This window comes from Lampetra fluviatilis, unplaced genomic scaffold (assembly GCF_964198595.1).
Source record: "Lampetra fluviatilis unplaced genomic scaffold, kcLamFluv1.1 SCAFFOLD_1013, whole genome shotgun sequence".
Taxonomy (NCBI): Eukaryota; Metazoa; Chordata; class Hyperoartia; order Petromyzontiformes; family Petromyzontidae; genus Lampetra; species Lampetra fluviatilis.
In genome coordinates, this window is record NW_027620711.1 from 1 (window position 1) to 25,405 (window position 25,405).

General features: G+C 62.8%; 1 protein-coding gene across 1 annotated transcript; it reads left to right on the top strand.

Annotated features, from left to right (window-relative positions):
• Positions 1 to 7,465: 7,465 nt before the first annotated feature.
• Positions 7,466 to 25,070, top strand: LOC144954291 (dnaJ homolog subfamily C member 11-like; the record flags this gene model as incomplete). Its single annotated transcript, XM_078884810.1, has 4 exons — positions 7,466 to 7,567; positions 15,607 to 15,741; positions 22,091 to 22,213; positions 24,973 to 25,070. Coding segments are annotated over 4 exons (438 nt in total), but the record flags the coding sequence as incomplete, so codon positions are not given.
• Positions 25,071 to 25,405: the final 335 nt, after the last annotated feature.

Sequence of the window (25,405 nt, forward strand, 5' to 3'; positions counted from 1 at the left end):
CAGCAGTAGGCAACACCTCCCTCCAACGCCCACACCCACCTGCACCTCCACCTGCACAGCAGCAGCAGCAGCAGCAGTAGGCAACACCTCCCTCCAACGCCCACACCACCTGCACCTCCACCTGCACAGCAGCAGCAGCCAGCAGCAGCAGTAGGCAACACCTCCCTCCAACGCCCACACCCACCTGCACCTCCACCTGCACAGCAGCAGCAGCAGCAGTAGGCAACACCTCCCCCCAACGCCCACACCCACCTGCACCTCCACCTGCACAGCCAGCAGCAGCAGTAGGCAACACCTCCCCCCAACGCCCACACCCACCTGCACCTCCACCTGCACAGCAGCAGCAGCAGCAGTAGGCAACACCTCCCTCCAACGCCCACACCCACCTGCACCTCCACCTGCACAGCAGCAGCAGCAGCAGTAGGCAACACCTCCCTCCAACGCCCACACCCACCTGCACCTCCACCTGCACAGCAGCAGCAGCAGCAGTAGCCAACACCTCCCTCCAACGCCCACACCCACCTGCACCTCCACCTGCACAGCAGCAGCAGCAGCAGTAGGCAACACCTCCCTCCAACGCCCCACACCCACCTGCACCTCCACCTGCACAGCAGCAGCAGCAGCAGTAGGCAACACCTCCCTCCAACGCCCACACCACCTGCACCTCCACCTGCACCTCCACCTGCACAGCAGCAGCAGCAGCAGTAGGCAACACCTCCCTCCAACGCCCACACCCACCTGCACCTCCACCTGCACCAGCAGCAGCAGCAGCAGTAGGCAACACCCTCCCTCCAACGCCCACACCCACCTGCACCTCCACCTGCACAGCAGCAGCAGCAGCAGTAGGCAACACCTCCCTCCAACGCCCACACCCACCTGCACCTCCACCTGCACAGCAGCAGCAGCAGCAGTAGGCAACACCTCCCTCCAACGCCCACCCACCTGCACCTCCACCTGCACCTCCACCTGCACAGCAGCAGCAGCAGCAGTAGGCAACACCTCCCTCCAACGCCCACAACCCACCTGCACCTCCACCTGCACAGCAGCAGCAGCAGCAGTAGGCAACACCTCCCTCCAACGCCCACACCCACCTGCACCTCCACCTGCACAGCAGCAGCAGCAGCAGTAGGCAACACCTCCCTCCAACGCCCACACCCACCTGCACCTCCACCTGCACAGCAGCAGCAGCAGCAGTAGGCAACACCTCCCCCCAACGCCCCACACCCACCTGCACCTCCACCTGCACAGCAGCAGGCAGCAGTAGCAACACCTCCCCCCAACGCCCACACCCACCTGCACCTCCACCTGCACAGCAGCAGCAGCAGCAGTAGGCAACACCTCCCCTCCAACGCCCACACCCACCTGCACCTCCACCTGCACAGCAGCAGCAGCAGCAGTAGGCAACACCTCCCTCCAACGCCCACACCCACCTGCACCTCCACCTGCACAGCAGCAGCAGCAGCAGTAGGCAACACCCTCCCTCCAACGCCCACACCCACCTAGCACCTCCACCTGCACCTCCACCTGCACAGCAGCAGCAGCAGCAGTAGGCAACACCTCCCTCCAACGCCACACCCACCTGCACCTCCACCTGCACAGCAGCCCCCCCCCCCCACACCCCACCCACAGCCAGCACACAGCAGTAGGCAACACCTCCCCCCAACGCCCCACCCCACTACACCGCAGCAGCAGTAGCAACACCTCCCCCCAACGCCCACACCCACCTGCACCTCCACCTGCACAGCAGCAGCAGCAGCAGTAGGCAACACCTCCCTCCAACGCCCACACACCCACCTGCACCTCCACCTGCACAGCAGCAGCAGCAGCAGTAGGCAACACCTCCCTCCAACGCCCACACCCACCTGCACCTCCACCTGCCACCTGCACAGCAGCAGCAGCAGCAGTAGGCAACACCTCCCTCCAACGCCCACACCCACCTGCACCTCCACCTGCACAGCAGCAGCAGCAGCAGTAGGCAACACCTCCCTCCAACGCCCACACCCACCTGCACCTCCACCTGCACAGCAGCAGCAGCAGCAGTAGCAACACCTCCCCCCAACGCCCACACCCACCTGCACCTCCACCTGCACAGCAGCAGCAGCAGCAGTAGGCAACACCTCCCTCCAACGCCCACACCCACCTGCACCTCCACCTGCACAGCAGCAGCAGCAGTAGGCAACACCTCCCTCCAACGCCCACACCCACCTGCACCTCCACCTGCACAGCAGCAGCAGCAGCAGTAGGCAACACCTCCCTCCAACGCCCACACCCACCTGCACCTCACCTGCACAGCAGCAGCAGCAGTAGCAACACCTCCCTCCAACGCCCACACCCACACCTGCACCTCCACCTGCACAGCAGCAGCAGCAGTAGGCAACACCTCCCCCAACGCCCACACCCACCTGCACCTCCACCTGCACAGCAGCAGCAGCAGCAGTAGGCAACACCTCCCTCCAACGCCCACACCCACCTGCACCTCCACCTGCACAGCAGCAGCAGCAGCAGTAGGCAACACCTCCCTCCAACGCCCACACCCACCTGCACCTCCACCTGCACAGCAGCAGCAGCAGTAGGCAACACCTCCTCCAAACCGCCCACACCACCTGCACCCCCTCCCCACCTGCACAGCAGCAGCAGCAGCAGTAGGCAACACCTCCCTCCAACGCCCACACCCACCTGCACCTCCACCTGCACAGCAGCAGCAGCAGCAGTAGGCAACACCTCCCTCCAACGCCCACACCCACCTGCACCTCCACCTGCACAGCAGCAGCAGCAGCAGTAGGCCAACACCTCCCTCCAACGCCCACACCCACCTGCACCTCCACCTGCACAGCAGCAGCAGCAGCAGTAGGCAACACCTCCCTCCAACGCCCACACCCACCTGCACCTCCCACCTGCACAGCAGCAGCAGCAGCAGTAGGCAACACCTCCCTCCAACGCCCACGACCCACCTGCACCTCCACCTGCACAGCAGCAGCAGCAGCAGTAGGCAACACCTCCCTCCAACGCCCACACCCACCTGCACCTCCACCTGCACAGCAGCAGCAGCAGCAGTAGGCAACACCTCCTCCAACGCCCAACACCCACCTGCACTCCACCTGCACCTCCACCTGCACAGCAGCAGCAGCAGCAGTAGGCAACACCTCCCTCCAACGCCCACAACCCACCTGCACCTCCACCTGCACAGCAGCAGCAGCAGCAGTAGGCAACACCTCCCTCCAACGCCCACACCCACCTGCACCTCCACCTGCACAGCAGCAGCAGCAGCAGTAGGCAACACCTCCCTCCAACGCCCACACCCACCTGCACCTCCACCTGCACAGCAGCAGCAGCAGCAGTAGGCAACACCTCCCTCCAACGCCCACACCCACCTGCACCTCCACCTGCACCTCCACCTGCACAGCAGCAGCAGCAGCAGTAGGCAACACCTCCCTCCAACGCCCACACCCACCTGCACCTCCACCTGCACAGCAGCAGCAGCAGCAGTAGGCAACACCTCCCTCCAACGCCCCACACCCACCTGCACCTCCACCTGCACAGCAGCAGCAGCAGCAGTAGGCAACACCTCCCTCCAACGCCCACACCCACCTGCACCTCCACCTGCACAGCAGCAGCAGCAGCAGTAGGCAACCCCCCACCCACACCACCTGCACCCCCCCAGCAGCAGCAGCAGCAGTAGGCAACACCTCCCCTCCAACGCCCACACCCACCTGCACCCTCCACCTGCACAGCAGCAGCAGCAGCAGTAGGCAACACCTCCCTCCAACGCCCACACCCACCTGCACCTCCACCTGCACCTCCACCTGCACAGCAGCAGCAGCAGCAGTAGGCAACACCTCCCTCCAACGCCCACACCCACCTGCACCTCCACCTGCACAGCAGCAGCAGCAGCAGTAGGCAACACCTCCCTCCAACGCCCACACCCACCTGCACCTCCACCTGCACAGCAGCAGCAGCAGCAGTAGGCAACACCTCCCTCCAACGCCCACACCCACCTGCACCTCCACCTGCACAGCAGCAGCAGCAGCAGTAGGCAACACCTCCCTCCAACGCCCACACCCACCTGCACCTCCACCTGCACAGCAGCAGCAGCAGCAGTAGGCAACACCTCCCTCCAACGCCCACACCCACCTGCACCTCCACCTGCACAGCAGCAGCAGCAGCAGTAGGCAACACCTCCCTCCAACGCCCCACACCCACCTGCACCTCCACCTGCACAGCAGCAGCAGCAGCAGTAGGCAACACCTCCCTCCAACGCCCACACCCACCTGCACCTCCACCTGCACAGCAGCAGCAGCAGCAGTAGGCAACACCTCCCTCCAACGCCCACACCCACCTGCACCCCCTGCACCTCCACCTGCACAGCAGCAGCAGCAGCAGTAGGCAACACCTCCCTCCAACGCCCACACCCACCTGCACCTCCACCTGCACAGCAGCAGCAGCAGCAGTAGGCAACACCTCCCTCCAACGCCCACACCCACCTGCACCTCCACCTGCACAGCAGCAGCAGCAGCAGTAGGCAACACCTCCCTCCAACGCCCACACCCACCTGCACCTCCACCTGCACAGCAGCAGCAGCAGCAGTAGGCAACACCTCCCTCCAACGCCCACACCCACCTGCACCTCCACCTGCACAGCAGCAGCAGCAGCAGTAGGCAACACCTCCCTCCAACGCCCACACCCACCTGCACCTCCACCTGCACAGCAGCAGCAGCAGCAGTAGGCAACACCTCCCTCCAACGCCCACACCCACCTGCACCTCCACCTGCACAGCAGCAGCAGCAGCAGTAGGCAACACCTCCCTCCAACGCCCACACCCACCTGCACCTCCACCTGCACAGCAGCAGCAGCAGCAGTAGGCAACACCTCCCTCCAACGCCCACACCCACCTGCACCTCCACCTGCACGACAGCAGCAGCAGCAGCAGTAGGCAACACCTCCCTCCAACGCCCACACCCACCTGCACCTCCACCCTGCACAGCAGCAGCAGCAGCAGTAGGCAACACCTCCCTCCAACGCCCACACCCACCTGCACCTCCACCTGCACAGCAGCAGCAGCAGCAGTAGGCAACACCTCCCTCCAACGCCCACACCCACCTGCACCTCCACCTGCACAGCAGCAGCAGCAGCAGTAGGCAACACCTCCCTCCAACGCCCACACCCACCTGCACCTCCACCTGCACAGCAGCAGCAGCAGCAGTAGGCAACACCTCCCTCCAACGCCCACACCCACCTGCACCTCCACCTGCACAGCAGCAGCAGCAGCAGTAGGCAACACCTCCCTCCAACGCCCACACCCACCTGCACCTCCACCTGCACAGCAGCAGCAGCAGCAGTAGGCAACACCTCCCTCCAACGCCCACACCCACCTGCACCTCCACCCTGCACAGCAGCAGCAGCAGCAGTAGGCAACACCTCCCTCCAACGCCCACACCCACCTGCACCTCCACCTGCACAGCAGCAGCAGCAGCAGTAGGCAACACCTCCCTCCAACGCCCACACCCACCTGCACCTCCACCTGCACAGCAGCAGCAGCAGCAGTAGGCAACACCTCCCTCCAACGCCCACACCCACCTGCACCTCCACCTGCACAGCAGCAGCAGCAGCAGTAGGCAACACCTCCCTCCAACGCCCACACCCACCTGCACCTCCACCTGCACAGCAGCAGCAGCAGCAGTAGGCAACACCTCCCTCCAACTGCCCACACCCACCTGCACCTCCACCTGCACAGCAGCAGCAGCAGCAGTAGGCCAACACCTCCTCCAACGCCCACACCCACCTGCACCTCCACCTGCACAGCAGCAGCAGCAGCAGTAGGCAACACCTCCCTCCAACGCCCACACCCACCTGCACCTCCACCTGCACAGCAGCAGCAGCAGCAGTAGGCAACACCTCCCTCCAACGCCCACACCCACCTGCACCTCCACCTGCACAGCAGCAGCAGCAGCAGTAGGCAACACCTCCCTCCAACGCCCACACCCACCTGCACCTCCACCTGCACAGCAGCAGCAGCAGCAGTAGGCAACACCTCCCCCCAACGCCCACACCCACCTGCACCTCCACCTGCACAGCAGCAGCAGCAGCAGTAGGCAACACCTCCCTCCAACGCCCACACCCACCTGCACCTCCACCTGCACCTGCACAGCAGCAGCAGCAGCAGTAGGCAACACCTCCCTCCAACGCCCACACCCACCTGCACCTCCACCTGCACAGCAGCAGCAGCAGCAGTAGGCAACACCTCCCCCAACGCCCACACCCACCTGCACCTCCACCTGCACAGCAGCAGCAGCAGCAGTAGGCAACACCTCCCTCCAACGCCCACACCCACCTGCACCTCCACCTGCACCTGCACAGCAGCAGCAGCAGCAGTAGGCAACACCTCCCTCCAACGCCCACACCCACCTGCACCTCCACCTGCACCTGCACAGCAGCAGCAGCAGCAGTAGGCAACACCTCCCTCCAACGCCCACACCCACCTGCACCTCCACCCTGCACCTCCACCTGCACCTCCACCTGCACCTCCACCTGCACAGCAGCAGCAGCAGCAGTAGGCAACACCTCCCTCCAACGCCCACACCCACCTGCACCTCCACCTGCACCTCCACCTGCACAGCAGCAGCAGCAGCAGTAGGCAACACCTCCCTCCAACGCCACACCCACCTGCACCTCCACCTGCACAGCAGCAGCAGCAGTAGGCAACACCTCCCTCCAACGCCCACACCCACCTGCACCTCCACCTGCACAGCAGCAGCAGCAGCAGTAGGCAACACCTCCCTCCAACGCCCACACCCACCTGCACCTCCACCTGCACAGCAGCAGCAGCAGCAGTAGGCAACACCTCCCTCCAACGCCCACACCCACCTGCACCTCCACCTGCACAGCAGCAGCAGCAGCAGACACCTCGTCCGTCGAGGCTCTCACCCCCCCCCCCCCCCCGTGTCTCACCCCCCCTCCCGTGTCTCTCTCCCCGTGTCTCCCCCCCCCCCCCCCCCCGTGTCTCTCTCCCCGTGTCTCTCTCCCCGTGTCTCCCCCCCCCCCCCACCCCGTGTCTCTCTCCCCGTGTCGTCGTCCCCCCCCGTGTCTCTCTCCCCGTGTCTCTCTCCCCGTGTCTCCCCCCCCCCCCCCCGTGTCTCTCTCCCCGTGTCGTCCCCCCCCCCCCGTGTCTCTCTCCCCGTGTCTCCCTCCCCCCCTTCCCCGTGCCCCCCCCCCGTGCCCCCCCCCGTGCCCCCCCCCCCGTGCCCCCCGTGCCCCCCGTTCCCCCCCCCCCGTGCCCCCCCCCGTGCCCCCCCCCGTGCCCCCCCCCCGTGCCCCCCGTGCCCCCCGTGCCCCTCGTTCCCCCCCTCCCCGTGCCCCCCCCCCGTGCCCCCCCCCCGTGCCCCCCCCCCGTGCCCCCCCCCGTGCCCCCCCCCGTGCCCCCCCCCCGTGCCCCCCCCCCGTGCCCCCCCCCCCGTGCCCCCCCCCCCAGGTGGTTGAGAGGAGGAGGTCTCCTGCGGAGATCCTGGAGGAGTTTGAGCGTCTACAGAGCGAGCGCGACGAACGCAGACTCCAGCAACGCACTAACCCCAAGGTGCACCCAGCCCACACCCAGGCCCACACACCCAGCCCACACACACACAGTCTACAGAGCGAGCGCGACGAACGCAGGCTCCAGCAACGCACTAACCCCAAGGTGCACCCAGCCCACACCCAGCCCACACACCCCAGCCACACACACACAGTCTACAGAGCGAGCGTGACGAACGCAGGCTCCAGCAACGCACTGAACACCCAAACGGTGCACCCAGCCCACACCCAGCCCACACACCCAGCCCACACACACACAGTCTACAGAGCGAGCGCGACGAACGCAGACTCCAGCAACGCACTAACCCCAAGGTGCACCCAGCCCACACCCAGCCCACACACCCAGCCCACACCCACACAGTCTACAGAGCGAGCGCGACGAACGCAGACTCCAGCAACGCACTAACCCCAAGGTGCACCCAGCCCACACCCAGCCCACACACCCAGCCCACACACACACAGTCTACAGAGCGAGCGCGACGAACGCAGGCTCCAGCAACGCACTAACCCCAAGGTGCACCCAGCCCACACCCAGCCCACACACACACACCCAGCCCACACACACACAGTCTACAGAGCGAGCGCGACGAACGCAGACTCCAGCAACGCACTAACCCCAAGGTGCACCCAGCCCACACCCAGCCCACACACACACACCCAGCCCACACACACACAGTCTACAGAGCGAGCGCGACGAACGCAGGCTCCAGCAACGCACTAACCCCAAGGTGCACCCAGCCCACACCCAGCCCACACACCCAGCCCACACACACACAGTCTACAGAGCGAGCGCGACGAACGCAGACTCCAGCAACGCACTAACCCCAAGGTGCACCCAGCCCACACCCAGCCCACACACCCAGCCCACACCCACACAGTCTACAGAGCGAGCGCGACGAACGCAGGCTCCAGCAACGCACTAACCCCAAGGTGCACCCAGCCCACACCCAGCCCACACACCCAGCCCACACCCACACAGTCTACAGAGCGAGCGCGACGAACGCAGGCTCCAGCAACGCACTAACCCCAAGGTGCACCCAGCCACACCCAGCCCACACCCAGCCCACACCCAGCCCACACACCCAGCCCACACCCACACAGTCTACAGAGCGAGCGCGACGAACGCAGGCTCCAGCAACGCACTAACCCCAAGGTGCACCCCAGCCCACACCCAGCCCACACACCCAGCCCACACACACACAGTCTACAGAGCGAGCGTGACGAACGCAGGCTCCAGCAACGCACTAACCCCAAGGTGCACCCAGCCCACACCAGCCCACACAGCCACACACCCAGCCCACACACACACAGTCTACAGAGCGAGCGCGACGAACGCAGGCTCCAGCAACGCACTAACCCCAAGGTGCACCCAGCCCACACCCAGCCCACACACACACACCCAGCCCACACACCCAGCCCACACCCAGCCCACACCCAGCCCACACACACACACCCAGCCCACACACCCAGCCCACACCCAGCCCACACCCAGCCCACACACACACACCCAGCCCACACCCAGCCCACACACCCAGCCCACACACCCAGCCCACACACCCAGCCCACACCCAGCCCACACACACACAGTCTACAGAGCGAGCGTGACGAACGTAGACTCCAGCAACGCACAAACCCCAAGGTGCACCCAGCAAACACCCAGCCCACACCCAGCCCACACCCAGCCCACACACACACACCCAGCCCACACCCAGCCCACACACCCAGCCCACACACCCAGCCCACACCCAGCCCACACACCCAGCCCACACCAGCCCACACCCAGCCCACACAACCAGCCCACACCCAGCCCACACAACCAGCCCACACCCAGCCCACACACCCAGCCCACACACCCAGCCCACACACCCAGCCCACACCCAGCCCACACACACACAGTCTACAGAGCGAGCGTGACGAACGTAGACTCCAGCAACGCACAAACCCCAAGGTGCACCCAGCCCACACCCAGCCCACACCCAGCCCACACACACACACCCAGCCCACACCCAGCCCACACACCCAGCCCACACACCCAGCCCACACCCAGCCCACACACCCAGCCCACACCCAGCCCACACACACACACCCAGCCCACACCCAGCCCACACAACCAGCCCACACACCCAGCCCACACCCAGCCCACACACCCAGCCCACACCCAGCCCACACCCAGCCCACACCCAGCCCACACACCCAGCCCACACCCAGCCCACACAACCAGCCCACACACCCAGCCCACACCCAGCCCACACACCCAGCCCACACCCAGCCCACACCCAGCCCACACCCAGCCCACACAACCAGCCCACACCCAGCCCACACACACAGTCTACAGAGCGAGCGTGACGAGCGCAGACTCCAGCAACGCACTAACCCCAAGGTGCACCCAGCCCACACACAGCCCACACACAGCCCACACACCCAGCCCACACCCAGCCCACACCCAGCCCACACACACACAGTCTACAGAGCGAGCGTGACGAGCGCAGACTCCAGCAACGCACTAACCCCAAGGTGCACCCAGCCCACACCCAGCCCACACCCAGCCCACACCCAGCCCACACACCCAGCCCACACCCAGCCCACACACACAGTCTACAGAGCGAGCGTGACGAACGCAGGCTCCAGCAACGCACTAACCCAAGGTGCACCCAGCCCACAACCCAGCCCACACCCAGCCCACACACACACACCCAGCCCACACACACACCCAGCCCACACCCAGCCCACACACCCAGCCCACACACCCAGCCCACACCCAGCCCACACACCCAGCCCACACACCCAGCCCACACACACACCCAGCCCACACCCAGCCCACACACCCAGCCCCACACACCCAGCCCACACCCAGCCCACACACCCAGCCCACACACCCAGCCCACACCCAGCCCACACACCCAGCCCACACACACACAGTCTACAGAGCGAGCGCGACGAACGCAGGCTCCAGCAACGCACTAACCCCAAGGTGCACCCAGCCCACACCCAGCCCACACACCCAGCCCACACCCAGCCCACACACCCAGCCCACACCCAGCCCACACACCCAGCCCACACACCCAGCCCACACCCAGCCCACACACCCAGCCCACACGCACCCAGCCCACACACCCAGCCCACACACCCAGCCCACACCGAGCCACACCCAGCCCCACACCCAGCCCACACCCAGCCCACACACCCAGCCCACACACCCAGCCCACACACACCCCAGCCCACACACACCCAGCCCACACACAGCCCACACACAGCCCACACATACAGCCCACACACACCCAGCCCACACAGCCCACACACCCAGCCCACACACACAGCCCACACACACAGTCCACACACACAGCCCACACACAGCCCACACACAACCCACACACACAGCCCACACACAGCCCACACACAGCCCACACACAGCCCACACCTAGCCCACACACAGCCCACACACACAGCCCACACACAGCCCACACACAGCCCACACACAGCCCACACCCAGCCCACACCCAGTCCACACCCAGCCCACACACACACACTCAGCCCACACCCAGCCCACACCCAGCCCACACACACACCCAGCCCACACAGCCCACACACCCAGCCCACACACACAGCCCACACACACAGTCCACACACACACAGCCCACACACAGCCCACACTCAGCCCACACACACACACAGCCCACACACACAGCCCACACACACAGCCCACACACAGCCCACACACAGTCCACACACAACCCACACACAGCCCACACACAGCACACACAGCCCACACACACAGCCCACACACAGCCCACACCCAGCCCACACACACACACAGCCCACACACAGCCCACACCCAGCCCACACACACACCCAGCCCACACCCAGCCCACACACACACTCAGCCCACACCCAGCCCACACCCAGCCCACACACCCAGCCCACACACACACACCCAGCCCACACACACACCCAGCCCACACAGCCACACAACCCAGCCCACACACACAGCCCACACACACAGTCCACACACACACACAGCCCACACCCAGCCCACACCCAGCCCACACACCCAGCCCACACACACACACCCAGCCCACACACACACACCCAGCCCACACACACACCCAGCCCACACAGCCCACACACCCAGCCCACACACACAGCCCACACACACAGTCCACACACACACACAGCCCACACACAGCCCACACTCAGCCCACACACACACACACAGCCCACACACCCAGCCCACACACACAGCCCACACACACAGTCCACACACACACACAGCCCACACACAGCCCACACACAGCCCACACTCAGCCCACACACACACACAGCCCACACACACAGCCCACACACACAGCCCACACACAGCCCACACACACAGTCCACACACACAGCCCACACACACAGCCCACACACAGCCCACACACACAGTCCACACACACAGCCCACACACACAGCCCACACACAGCCCACACACACAGTCCACACACACAGCCCACACACACAGCCCACACACAGCCCACACACAGCCCACACACACAGTCCACACACACAGCCCACACACACAGCCCACACACAGCCCACACACACACACAGCCCACACACACACACAGCCCACACACAGCCCACACTCAGCCCACACACACACACACACAGCCCACACACACAGTGACTCTGTGTGTGAGTGACTGTGGGTGAGCGTCTCTGTGTGTGAGTGACTCTGTGGGTGAGTGACTCTGTGGGTGAGCGTCTCTGTGGGTGAGTGACTCTGTGGGTGAGTGACTCTGTGGGTGAGTGACGCTGTGTGTGTGTATCTCTGTGGGTGAGTGACTCTGTGGGTGAGTGACTCTGTGGGTGAGCGTCTCTGTGGGTGAGTGACTCTGTGGGTGAGCGTCTCTGTGGGTGAGTGACTCTGTGGGTGTGTGACTCTGTGTGTGAGTGACTCTGTGGGTGAGTGACTCTGTGGGTGAGTGACTCTGTGTGTGAGTGACTCTGTGTGTGAGTGACTCTGTGGGTGAGTGACTCTGTGTGTGAGTGACTCTGTGGGTGAGTGACTCTGTGTGTGAGTGACTCTGTGTGTGAGTGACTCTGTGTGTGAGTGACTCTGTGGGTGAGTGACTCTGTGGGTGAGTGACTCTGTGTGTGAGTGACTCTGTGGGTGAGCGACTCTGTGTGTGAGTGACTCTGTGTGTGAGTGACTCTGTGGGTGAGTGACTCTGTGTGTGAGTGACTCTGTGTGTGTGTATCTCTGTGGGTGAGTGACTCTGTGGGTGAGTGACTCTGTGTGTGAGTGACTCTGTGGGTGAGCGACTCTGTGGGTGAGCGTCTCTGTGGGTGAGCGTCTCTGTGGGTGAGTGACTCTGTGGGTGAGCGTCTCTGTGTGTGAGCGACTCTGTGTGTGAGTGACTCTGTGGGTGAGTGACTCTGTGTGTGAGTGACTCTGTGGGTGAGTGACTCTGTGTGTGAGTGACTCTGTGGGTGAGTGACTCTGTGTGTGAGTGACTCTGTGGGTGAGTGACTCTGTGGGTGAGTGACTCTGTGTGTGAGTGACTCTGTGTGTGAGTGACTCTGTGTGTGAGTGACTCTGTGGGTGAGTGACTCTGTGGGTGAGTGACTCTGTGTGTGAGTGACTCTGTGGGTGAGTGACTCTGTGGGTGAGTGACTCTGTGTGTGAGTGACTCTGTGGGTGAGTGACTGTGTGTGAGTGACTCTGTGGGTGAGTGACTCTGTGTGAGTGACTCTGTGGGTGAGTGACTCTGTGTGTGAGCGTCTCTGTGTGTGAGTGACTCTGTGTGTGAGTGACTCTGTGGGTGAGTGATTCTGTGGGTGAGCGTCTCTGTGTGTGAGTGACTCTGTGGGTGAGTGACTCTGTGGGTGAGTGACTCTGTGGGGTGAGTGACTCTGTGGGTGAGTGACTCTGTGGGTGAGTGACTCTGTGGGTGAGTGACTGTGGGTGAGCGACTCTGTGGGTGAGCGTCTCTGTGGGTGAGCGACTCTGTGTGTGAGTGACTCTGTGGGTGAGTGACTCTGTGGGTGAGTGACTCTGTGGGTGAGCGTCTCTGTGGGTGAGTGACTCTGTGGGTGAGTGACTCTGTGGGTGAGTGACTCTGTGTGTGAGTGACTCTGTGGGTGAGTGACTCTGTGGGTGAGTGACTCTGTGGGTGAGTGACTCTGTGTGTGAGTGACTCTGTGGGTGAGTGACTCTGTGGGTGAGTGACTCTGTGGGTGAGTGATCTGTGGGTGAGTGACTCTGTGTGTGAGTGACTCTGTGTGTGAGTGACTCTGTGGGTGAGTGACTCTGTGTGTGAGTGACTCTGTGGGTGAGTGACTCTGTGGGTGAGTGACTCTGTGGGTGAGTGTCTCTGTGTGTGTGTATCTCTGTGGGTGAGTGACTCTGTGGGTGAGTGACTCTGTGGGTGAGTGACTCTGTGGGTGAGCGTCTCTGTGGGTGAGTGACTCTGTGGGTGAGTGACTCTGTGTGTGAGTGACTCTGTGGGTGAGCGTCTCTGTGTGTGAGTGACTCTGTGTGTGAGTGACTCTGTGTGTGTGTATCTCTGTGGGTGAGTGACTCTGTGGGTGAGTGACTCTGTGTGTGAGTGACTCTGTGTGTGAGTGACTCTGTGTGTGAGTGACTCTGTGGGTGAGTGACTCTGTGGGTGAGTGACTCTGTGTGTGAGTGACTCTGTGTGTGAGTGACTCTGTGTGTGAGTGACTCTGTGGGTGAGTGACTCTGTGGGTGAGTGACTCTGTGTGTGAGTGACTCTGTGTGTGAGTGACTCTGTGGGTGAGTGACTCTGTGGGTGAGTGACTCTGTGGGTGAGTGACTCTGTGGGTGAGTGACTCTGTGTGTGAGTGACTCTGTGTGTGTGTATCTCTGTGTGTGAGTGACTCTGTGTGTGAGTGACTCTGTGGGTGAGTGACTCTGTGTGTGAGTGACTCTGTGGGTGAGTGACTCTGTGGGTGAGTGACTCTGTGGGTGAGTGACTCTGTGGGTGAGTGACTCTGTGTGTGAGTGACTCTGTGGGTGAGTGACTCTGTGGGTGAGTGACTCTGTGGGTGAGTGACTCTGTGGGTGAGTGACTCTGTGGGTGAGCGTCTCTGTGGGTGAGTGACTCTGTGTGTGTGTGTCTCTGTGGGTGAGTGACTCTGTGGGTGAGTGACTCTGTGGGTGAGTGACTCTGTGGGTGAGTGACTCTGTGTGTGAGTGACTCTGTGGGTGAGTGACTCTGTGGGTGAGTGACTGTGTGTGAGTGACTCTGTGGGTGAGTGACTCTGTGGGTGAGTGACTGTGTGTGAGTGACTCTGTGGGTGAGTGACTCTGTGGGTGAGTGACTCTGTGGGTGAGTGACTCTGTGTGTGAGTGACTCTGTGTGTGAGTGACTCTGTGTGTGAGTGACTCTGTGGGTGAGTGACTCTGTGGGTGAGTGACTCTTTGGGTGAGTGACTCTGTGTGTGAGTGACTCTGTGGGTGAGTGACTCTGTGTGTATCTCTGTGGGTGAGTGACTCTGTGGGTGAGTGACTCTGTGTGTGTGTATCTCTGTGGGTGAGTGACTCTGTGGGTGAGTGACTCTGTGGGTGAGTGACTCTGTGTGTGAGTGACTCTGTGTGTGAGTGACTCTGTGTGTGAGTGACTCTGTGGGTGAGTGACTCTGTGGGTGAGTGACTCTGTGTGTGAGTGACTCTGTGGGTGAGTGACTCTGTGGGTGAGTGACTCTGTGGGTGAGTGACTCTGTGGTGTGAGCGTCTCTGTGGGTGAGCGACTCTGTGGGTGAGCGTCTCTGTGGGTGAGCGTCTCTGTGGGTGAGTGACTCTGTGGGTGAGTGACTCTGTGGGTGAGCGTCTCTGTGTGTGAGTGACTCTGTGGGTGAGTGACTCTGTGTGTGAGTGACTCTGTGGGTGAGTGACTCTGTGGGTGAGTGACTCTGTGGGTGAGTGACTCTGTGGGTGAGTGACTCTGTGTGTGTGTATCTCTGTGGGTGAGTGACTCTGTGGGTGAGTGACTCTGTGGGTGAGCGTCTCTGTGGGTGAGTGACTCTGCGTGTGGTCGACTCCAGGGCACGGTGACTGTGGGGGTGGACGCCACGGATCTCTTCGAGCCGTACGAGGACGACTACGAGGACGGGGAGGGTGGACGCCGCTGGCTGCCCCACGTCGAAGTCAACCGCATGTCCATCTCCCAGTCCATCGAGGTCAGAGTCGTCCCTACTCTGGGTGGTTGAGTGGGTGGGTGAGTGGGTGGGTGGTTGAGTGGGTGGGTGAGTGGGTGGGTGAGTGGGTGGGTGAGTGGGTGGGTGGGTGGGTGGGTGGGTGAGTGAGTGGGTGGGTGGGTGAGTGGGTGGGTGGGTGAGTGGGTGGGTGGGTGAGTGGGTGGGTGGGTGAGTGGGTGGGTGGGTGAGTGGGTGAGTGGGTGGGTGAGTGGGTGAGTGGGTGGGTGGTGAGTGGGTGGGTGGGTGGGTGAGTGGGTGGGTGGGTGGGTGGGTGGGTGAGTGGGTGGTTGAGTGGGTAGGTGGGTGGGTGGGTGGGTGGGTGGGTGAGTGGGGTGAGTGGGTGGGTGGGTGGGGTGAGTGGGTGGGTGGGTGGGTGGGTGGGTGAGTGGGTGGGTGAGTGGGTGGGTGGGTGGGTGGGTGGTGAGTGGGTGGGTGAGTGGGTGGGTGGGTGAGTGGGTGGGTGAGTGGGTGGGTGGGTGGGTGGGTGGGTGAGTGGGTGGGTGAGTGGGTGGGTGGGTGGGTGAGTGGGTGGGTGGGTGAGTGGGTGGGTGAGTGGGTGGGTGAGTGGGTGGGTGGGTGGGTGAGTGGCTGGGTGGGTGGGTGAGTGGGTGGGTGAGTGGGTGGGTGAGTGGGTGGGTGAGTGGGTGAGTGGGTGGGTGAGTGGGTGGGTGAGTGGGTGGGTGGGTGGGTGAGTGGGTGGGTGAGTGAGTGGGTGAGTGGGTGGGTGAGTGGGTGGGTGGGTGGGTGGGTGGGTGAGTGGGTGGGTGGTTGAGTGGGTGGGTGAGTGAGTGGGTGAGTGGGTGGGTGGGTGGGTGAGTGGGTGAGTGGGTGGGTGAGTGGGTGGGTGGGTGGGTGGGTGGGTGGGTGGGTGGGTGAGTGAGTGGGTGAGTGGGTGGGTGGGTGAGTGGGTGGGTGGGTGGGTGAGTGGGTGGGTGAGTGAGTGAGTGGGTGGGTGAGTGGGTGGGTGAGTGGGTGGGTGAGTGGGTGGGTGAGTGGGTGGGTGGGTGGGTGAGTGGGTGGGTGGGTGGGTGAGTGGGTGGGTGAGTGGGTGAGTGGGTGAGTGGGTGGGTGGGTGGGTGGTTGGGTGAGTGGGTGGGTGGGTGGGTGAGTGGGTGGGTGGGTGGGTGAGTGGGTGGGTGGGTGGGTGAGTGGGTGGGTGGGTGGGTGGGTGAGTGGGTGGGTGGGTGGGTGAGTGGGTGGGTGGGTGAGTGGGTGGGTGGGTGGATGGGTGGGTGGATGGGTGAGTGGGTGGGTGAGTGGGTGGGTGGGTGGGTGAGTGGGTGGGTGGGTGGGTGAGTGAGTGAGTGAGTGGGTGGGTGGGTGAGTGGGTGGGTGGGTGGATGGGTGGGTGGATGGGTGAGTGGGTGGGTGGGTGAGTGAGTGAGTGGGTGGGTGAGTGGGTGGGTGAGTGGGTGGGTGGGTGGGTGAGTGAGTGGGTGGGTGAGTGGGTGGGTGAGTGGGTGGGTGGGTGGGTGGGTGGGTGAGTGAGTGAGTGGGTGGGTGAGTGAGTGAGTGGGTGGGTGAGTGGGTGGGTGAGTGGGTGGGTGAGTGGGTGGGTGAGTGGGTGGGTGGGTGGGTGGGTGGGTGGGTGGGTGAGTGAGTGAGTGGGTGGGTGAGTGGGTGGGTGGATGGGTGGGTGGATGGGTGAGTGGGTGGGTGAGTGGGTGGGTGGGTGGGTGAGTGGGTGGGTGGGTGGGTGGGTGAGTGAGTGGGTGGGTGAGTGGGTGGGTGGGTGGATGGGTGGGTGGATGGGTGAGTGGGTGGGTGAGTGGGTGGGTGGGTGGTTTGTTAGGGTGGATGAGTGGGTGGGTGAGTGGGTGGGTGAGTGGATGGGTGGGTGGGTGGGTGAATGAGTGAGTGGGTGGGTGGGTGGGTGGGTGGATGGGTGGGTGGGTGGGTGGGTGGGTGAGTGAGTGGGTGGGTGGGTGAGTGGGTGGGTGGGTGAGTGGGTGGGTGAGTGGGTGGGTGGGTGGTTTGTTTGGGTGGGTGGGTGAGTGGGTGGGTGAGTGGGTGGGTGGGTGGGTGGGTGGGTGAGTGAGTGAGTGAGTGGGTGAGTGAGTGGGTGAGTGAGTGGGTGAGTGGGTGGGTGGGTGAGTGGGTGGGTGGGTGGTTTGATTGGGTGGGTGAGTGGGTGGGTGGGTGAGTGGGTGGGTGGGTGGGTGAGTGGGTGGGTGGGTGGGTGGGTGAGTGGGTGGGTGGGTGGGTGGGTGAGTGGGTGGGTGGGTGAGTGGGTGGGTGGGTGGGTGGGTGGGTGAGTGGGTGGGTGAGTGGGTGGGTGAGTGGGTGAGTGGGTGGGTGGGTGGGTGAGTGGTTGAGTGGGTGGGTGGGTGAGTGGGTGGGTGGGTGAGTGGGTGGGTGAGTGGGTGGGTGGGTGGGTGGGTGGGTGGGTGAGTGGGTGGGTGGGTGGGTGGGTGAGTGAGTGGGTGGGTGGGTGGATGGGTGGGTGGATGGGTGAGTGGGTGGGTGGGTGAGTGAGTGAGTGGGTGGGTGAGTGAGTGAGTGGGTGGGTGAGTGGGTGGGTGGGTGAGTGGGTGGGTGGGTGAGTGGGTGGGTGGGTGGGTGGGTGAGTGAGTGAGTGAGTGAGTGGGTGGGTGAGTGGGTGGGTGGATGGGTGGGTGGATGGGTGAGTGGGTGGGTGGGTGGGTGGGTGGGTGAGTGGGTGGGTGGGTGGGTGGGTGGGTGAGTGGGTGGGTGGATGGGTGGGTGGGTGGGTGAGTGGGTGGGTGGGTGGGTGGGTGGGTGAGTGGGTGGGTGAGTGGGTGGGTGAGTGGGTGGGTGGGTGGATGGGTGGGTGGATGGGTGAGTGGGTGGGTGAGTGGGTGGGTGGGTGGTTTGTTAGGGTGGATGAGTGGGTGGGTGAGTGGATGGGTGGGTGGGTGGGTGGGTGAATGAGTGGGTGAGTGAGTGGGTGGGTGGGTGGGTGGGTGGATGGGTGGGTGGGTGGGTGAGTGGGTGGGTGGGTGAGTGGGTGGGTGAGTGGGTGGGTGGGTGGTTTGTTTGGGTGGGTGGGTGGGTGAGTGGGTGGGTGGGTGGGTGGGTGGGTGAGTGAGTGAGTGGGTGAGTGGGTGAGTGAGTGGGTGAGTGGGTGGGTGAGTGGGTGGGTGGGTGGTTTGTTTGGGTGGGTGAGTGGGTGGGTGGGTGAGTGGGTGGGTGGGTGAGTGGGTGGGTGAGTGGGTGGGTGGGTGGGTGGGTGGGTGAGTGGGTGGGTGGGTGGGTGGGTGAGTGGGTGGGTGAGTGGGTGGGTGGGTGGGTGAGTGGGTGGGTGGATGGTTGTGTGGGTGGGTGGGTGAGTGAGTGGGTGAGTGAGTGGGTGAGTGAGTGGGTGAGTGAGTGGGTGGGTGAGTGAGTGGGTGGGTAAGTAAGTGAGTGGGTGAATGAGTGAGTGAGTTAGTGGGTGAGTGAGTGGATGGGTGAGTGGGTGGGTGTGTGGGTGAGTGAGTGGGTGAGTGAGTGTGTGTGTGTGTGAGTGTGTGTGTGAGTGGATGGGTGAGTGGGTGGGTGTGTGGGGGAGTGAGTGGGTGAGTGAGTGTGTGTGTGAGTGTGTGTGTGAGTGGGTGGGTGAGCGGGTGGGTGAGTGGGTGGGTGGGTGGTTTGTTAGGGTGGATGAGTGGGTGGGTGAGTGGGTGGGTGAGTGGATGGGTGGGTGGGTGGGTGGGTGAATGAGTGAGTGGGTGGGTGGGTGGGTGGGTGGATGGGTGGGTGGGTGGGTGGGTGAGTGGGTGGGTGGGTGAGTGGGTGGGTGGGTGAGTGGGTGGGTGAGTGGGTGGGTGGGTGGTTTGTTTGGGTGGGTGGGTGAGTGGGTGGGTGAGTGGGTGGGTGGGTGGGTGGGTGGGTGGGTGAGTGAGTGAGTGAGTGGGTGAGTGAGTGGGTGAGTGAGTGGGTGAGTGGGTGGGTGGGTGAGTGGGTGGGTGGGTGGTTTGATTGGGTGGGTGAGTGGGTGGGTGGGTGAGTGGGTGGGTGGGTGAGTGGGTGGGTGGGTGGGTGAGTGGGTGGGTGGGTGGGTGGGTGAGTGGGTGGGTGGGTGGGTGAGTGGGTGGGTGGGTGAGTGGGTGGGTGGGTGGGTGGGTGAGTGGGTGGGTGAGTGGGTGGGTGAGTGGGTGAGTGGGTGGGTGGGTGGGTGAGTGGTTGAGTGGGTGGGTGGGTGAGTGGGTGGGTGGGTGAGTGGGTGGGTGGGTGGATGGGTGAGTGGGTGGGTGAGTGGGTGGGTGGGTGGGTGGGTGGGTGGGTGAGTGGGTGGGTGGGTGGGTGAGTGAGTGGGTGGGTGGGTGGATGGGTGGGTGGATGGGTGAGTGGGTGGGTGGGTGGGTGAGTGAGTGAGTGGGTGGGTGAGTGAGTGAGTGGGTGGGTGAGTGGGTGGGTGAGTGGGTGGGTGGGTGAGTGGGTGGGTGGGTGAGTGGGTGGGTGGGTGGGTGGGTGAGTGAGTGAGTGAGTGAGTGAGTGGGTGGGTGAGTGGGTGGATGGGTGGGTGGATGGGTGAGTGGGTGGGTGGGTGGGTGGGTGAGTGGGTGGGTGGGTGGGTGGGTGGGTGAGTGGGTGGGTGGATGGGTGGGTGGGTGAGTGGGTGGGTGGGTGGGTGGGTGGGTGAGTGGGTGGGTGAGTGGGTGGGTGAGTGGGTGGGTGGGTGGATGGGTGGGTGGATGGGTGAGTGGGTGGGTGAGTGGGTGGGTGGGTGGTTTGTTAGGGTGGATGAGTGGGTGGGTGAGTGGATGGGTGGGTGGGTGGGTGGGTGAATGAGTGGGTGAGTGAGTGGGTGGGTGGGTGGGTGGGTGGATGGGTGGGTGGGTGGGTGAGTGGGTGGGTGGGTGAGTGGGTGGGTGAGTGGGTGGGTGGGTGGTTTGTTTGGGTGGGTGGGTGGGTGAGTGGGTGGGTGGGTGGGTGGGTGAGTGAGTGAGTGGGTGAGTGGGTGAGTGAGTGGGTGAGTGGGTGGGTGAGTGGGTGGGTGGGTGGTTTGTTTGGGTGGGTGAGTGGGTGGGTGGGTGAGTGGGTGGGTGGGTGAGTGGGTGGGTGAGTGGGTGGGTGGGTGGGTGAGTGGGTGGGTGGGTGGGTGGGTGGGTGAGTGGGTGGGTGAGTGGGTGGGTGGGTGGGTGAGTGGGTGGGTGGATGGTTGTGTGGGTGGGTGGGTGAGTGAGTGGGTGAGTGAGTGGGTGAGTGAGTGGGTGGGTGAGTGAGTGGGTGGGTAAGTAAGTGAGTGGGTGAATGAGTGAGTGAGTTAGTGGGTGAGTGAGTGGATGGGTGAGTGGGTGGGTGTGTGGGTGAGTGAGTGGGTGAGTGAGTGTGTGTGTGTGTGAGTGTGTGTGTGAGTGGATGGGTGAGTGGGTGGGTGTGTGGGGGAGTGAGTGGGTGAGTGAGTGTGTGTGTGAGTGTGTGTGTGAGTGGGTGGGTGAGCGGGTGGGTGAGTGGGTGGGTGGGTGGTTTGTTAGGGTGGATGAGTGGGTGGGTGAGTGGGTGGGTGAGTGGATGGGTGGGTGGGTGGGTGGGTGAATGAGTGAGTGGGTGGGTGGGTGGGTGGGTGGATGGGTGGGTGGGTGGGTGGGTGAGTGGGTGGGTGGGTGAGTGGGTGGGTGGGTGAGTGGGTGGGTGAGTGGGTGGGTGGGTGGTTTGTTTGGGTGGGTGGGTGAGTGGGTGGGTGAGTGGGTGGGTGGGTGGGTGGGTGGGTGAGTGAGTGAGTGAGTGGGTGAGTGAGTGGGTGAGTGAGTGGGTGAGTGGGTGGGTGGGTGAGTGGGTGGTGGTGGGTGGTTTGATTGGGTGGGTGAGTGGGTGGGTGGGTGAGTGGGTGGGGTGGGTGAGTGGGTGGGTGGGTGGGTGAGTGGGTGGGTGGGTGGGTGGGTGAGTGGGTGGGTGGGTGGGTGAGTGGGTGGGTGGGTGAGTGGGTGGGTGGTGGGTGGGTGAGTGGGTGGGTGAGTGGGTGGGTGAGTGGGTGAGTGGGTGGGTGGGTGGGTGAGTGGTTGAGTGGGTGGGTGGGTGAGTGGGTGGGTGGGTGAGTGGGTGGGTGGGTGGATGGGTGAGTGGGTGGGTGAGTGGGTGGGTGGGTGGGTGGGTGGGTGGGTGAGTGGGTGGGTGGGTGGGTGAGTGAGTGGGTGGGTGGGTGGATGGGTGGGTGGATGGGTGAGTGGGTGGGTGGGTGGGTGAGTGAGTGAGTGGGTGGGTGAGCGGGTGGTGTGAGCGGCTGAGCGTGTGTGTGAGCGTGTGGGCGAGCGTGTGGGTGAGCGTGTGGGTGACTGAGTGAGTGTGTGAGTGTGTGAGTGTGTGAGTGTGTGAGTGTGTGAGTGAGTGAGCGAGCGGGTGAGTGTGTGGGTGAGCGTGTGGGTGAGCGGGTGAGCGTGTCCGCCAGGCGCCGCTCACCCTCACCGACACGGCCTTCCTCTCCGGGAGCCTCTCCTCTCACAACGGCAACGGCAGCGGCACCATCGCTGGGTCCGTGCGGCGCGTCACCTCACCCCGTGGGTGGTGCGAGGTGAGGCGCTCACCCACCCACTCACTCACTCAGTCAGTCACTCACCCACTCAGTCAGTCACTCACTCAGTTATTCACTCACTCACCCACTCACCCACTTACCCACTTTGTCAGTCACCCACTCACTTACTCACTCAGTCAGTCACTCACCCACTTACCCACTCACTCACCCACTCAGTCAGTCACCCACCCACTCACTCACCCACCCACTCACTCAGTCAGTCACTCACCCACCCACTCACCCACCCACCCACTCACTCACCCACCCACCCACCCACTTACTCACACACCCACCCACTCACTCATTCAGTCATTCAGTCACTCACTCAGTCACCCACTCACTCAGTCAGTAACTCAGTCACTCACCCACTCAGTCAGTCACTCACCCACTCAGTCAGTCACTCAGTCAGTCACTCACTCACTCAGTCACCCACTCAGTCAGTCACTCACCCACTCAGTCACTCACTCATTCAGTCACTCACCCACTCACTCACTCACCCACTCACTCACTCACCCACTCACCCACTCACCCATTCACCCACTCACACTCACCCACTCACCCACTCAGTCAGTCACCCATTCACCCACTCACTCACTCACCCACTCACTCACCCACTCACTCACCCACTCAGTCAGTCACCCACTCACCCACTCACTCACCCACCCACTCACCCACCCACTCACTCAGTCAGTCACCCACTCACTCACTCACTCACCCGCTCACCCACTCACTCACTCAGTCACCCACTCAGTCACCCACTCACCCACTCAACCACTCACTCAGTCAGTCACCCACTCACTCACCCACCCACTCACTCACCCACTCACCCACCCACTCATCCACTCACCCACTCACCCACCCACTCATCCACCCACCCACTCACCCACTCACCCACCCACCCACTCACCCACTCACCCACCCACCCACTCACCCACACAAAGTGTGTTGGGGATATCTCTGTGTGTCTCTGTGTATCTCTGTGTGTCTCTGCGTGTATCTGTGTGTCTCTCTGTGTGGCTGTGTCTCTGTGAGTGTCTGTGTCTCTCTGTGTGTCTCTGTATCTGTGTCTCTGTATATTCCTGTCTCTGCGTGTCTCTGCGTGTCTCTGCGTGTCTCTGTGTGTCTCTGTGTGTCTCTGTGTGTCTCTGTATCTGTGTCTGTGTGTCTCTGTATCTGTGTGTCTGTGTGTCTCTGTATCTGTGTGTCTGTGTGTCTCTGTCTCTGTATCTGTGTGTGTCTGTGTCTCTCTGTGTGTATCTGTGTGTCTGTGTCTCTCTGTGTGTGTCTGTGTCTCTCTGTGTGTATCTGCGTGTCTGTGTCTCTCTGTGTGTGTCTGTGTCTCTCTGTGTGTATCTGTGTGTCTGTGTCTCTCTGTGTGTGTCTGTGTCTCTCTGTGTGTATCTGTGTGTCTGTGTCTCTCTGTGTGTGTCTGTGTCTCTCTGTGTGTATCTGTGTGTCTGTGTCTCTCTGTGTGTGTCTGTGTCTCTCTGTGTGTATCTGTGTGTCTGTGTCTCTCTGTGTGTGTCTGTGTCTCTCTGTGTGTATCTGTGTGTCTGTGTCTCTCTGTGTGTGTCTGTGTCTCTCTGTGTGTATCTGTGTGTCTGTGTCTCTCTGTGTGTGTCTGTGTCTCTCTGTGTGTATCTGTGTGTCTGTGTCTCTCTGTGTGTGTCTGTGTCTCTCTGTGTGTATCTGTGTGTCTGTGTCTCTCTGTGTGTGTCTGTGTCTCTCTGTGTGTATCTGTGTGTCTGTGTCTCTCTGTGTGTGTCTGTGTCTCTCTGTGTGTATCTGTGTGTCTGTGTCTCTCTGTGTGTGTCTGTGTCTCTCTGTGTGTATCTGTGTGTCTGTGTCTCTCTGTGTGTGTCTGTGTCTCTCTGTGTGTGTCTGTGTCTCTCTGTGTGTGTCTGTGTCTCTCTGTGTGTATCTGTGTGTCTGTGTCTCTCTGTGTGTGTCTGTGTCTCTCTGTGTGTCTCTGCGTGTCTCTGCGTGTCTCTCTGCATCTCCGCGTGTGTGTGTACGTGTCTCTGCGTGTCTCTGTCTCTCTGCGTGTCTCTCTGTGCATCTCCGTGTGTCTCTGTGTGTCTCTGTGTGTCTCTGTGTGTCTCTGCGTGTCTCTCTGCATCTCCGTGTGTGTGTGTACGTGTCTCTGCGTGTCTCCGTGTGTATCTGTGTGTCTCTGTGTGTCTCTGTGTGTCTCTGCGTGTCTCTGTGTGTCTCTCTGCATCTCCGTGTGTGTGTGTACGTGTCTCTGCGTGTCTCCGTGTGTATCTGTGTGTCTCTGTGTGTCTCTGTGTGTCTCTGCGTGTCTCTGTGCATCTCCGTGTGTCTCTGCGTGTATCTGCGTGTCTCTGTGTCTCTGTGTGTCTCTGTGTGTCTCTGTGTGTCTCTGCGTGTCTCTGTGCATCTCCGTGTGTCTCTGTGTGTCTCTGCGTGTATCTGCGTGTCTCTGTGTCTCTGTGTGTCTCTGTGTGTCTCTGTGTCTCTGTGTGTCTCTGCGTGTCTCTGTGTGTATCTGTGCATCTCCGTGTGTCTGTGCGTGTCTCTGCGTGTGTCTCTGTCTCTCTGCGTGTCTCTCTGCATCTCAGTGTGTCTCTGCGTGTCTCTGTGTGTCTCTGCGTGTCTCTGTGTGTCTCTGTGTATCTCCGTGTGTATCTGTGCATCTCTGTGTGTCTGTGTCTCTGCGTGTCTCCGCGTGTCTCTCTCTGTGCATCTCCGCGTGTCTCTGTCCGTGTCTCTGTCCGTGTCCCCGTGACGCCGCACAGATGGATTTCTTCACGGGAGACATGCAGAGCCCCTCCGTCGGAGTCAAGGGGTTCCGTAACCTCACATCACGCTGGTAAGCAAAGCTCCCCCAGGTAGCCCACACACACACACACACAGGCCTGGAGGGGCAAGTGCTGTTAGTAGCAGCAGCAGCAGCAGCACTGCCTATGAAGGCTGCCACTGTGACACACACAGAGGGGGGTGGGTGGCCACCACCACCACCACCACCACCCCCGGCCGCCTTTGTCTCCCCAGTGGCGATGTTTACTGAGCTCCGTGGCACCAGGTACCGACTTGAGGCTGAGTCGACCTAGGGGAGGCCCTGGACCGGTTCAGATAATCGCTGCCACTGGCGGCGTTGGCCGTGAGCGGGAATCGAACACCACCACTACGCCCAGCACACGGATGGACTCCCTTCTCTCGTGTCTCTCC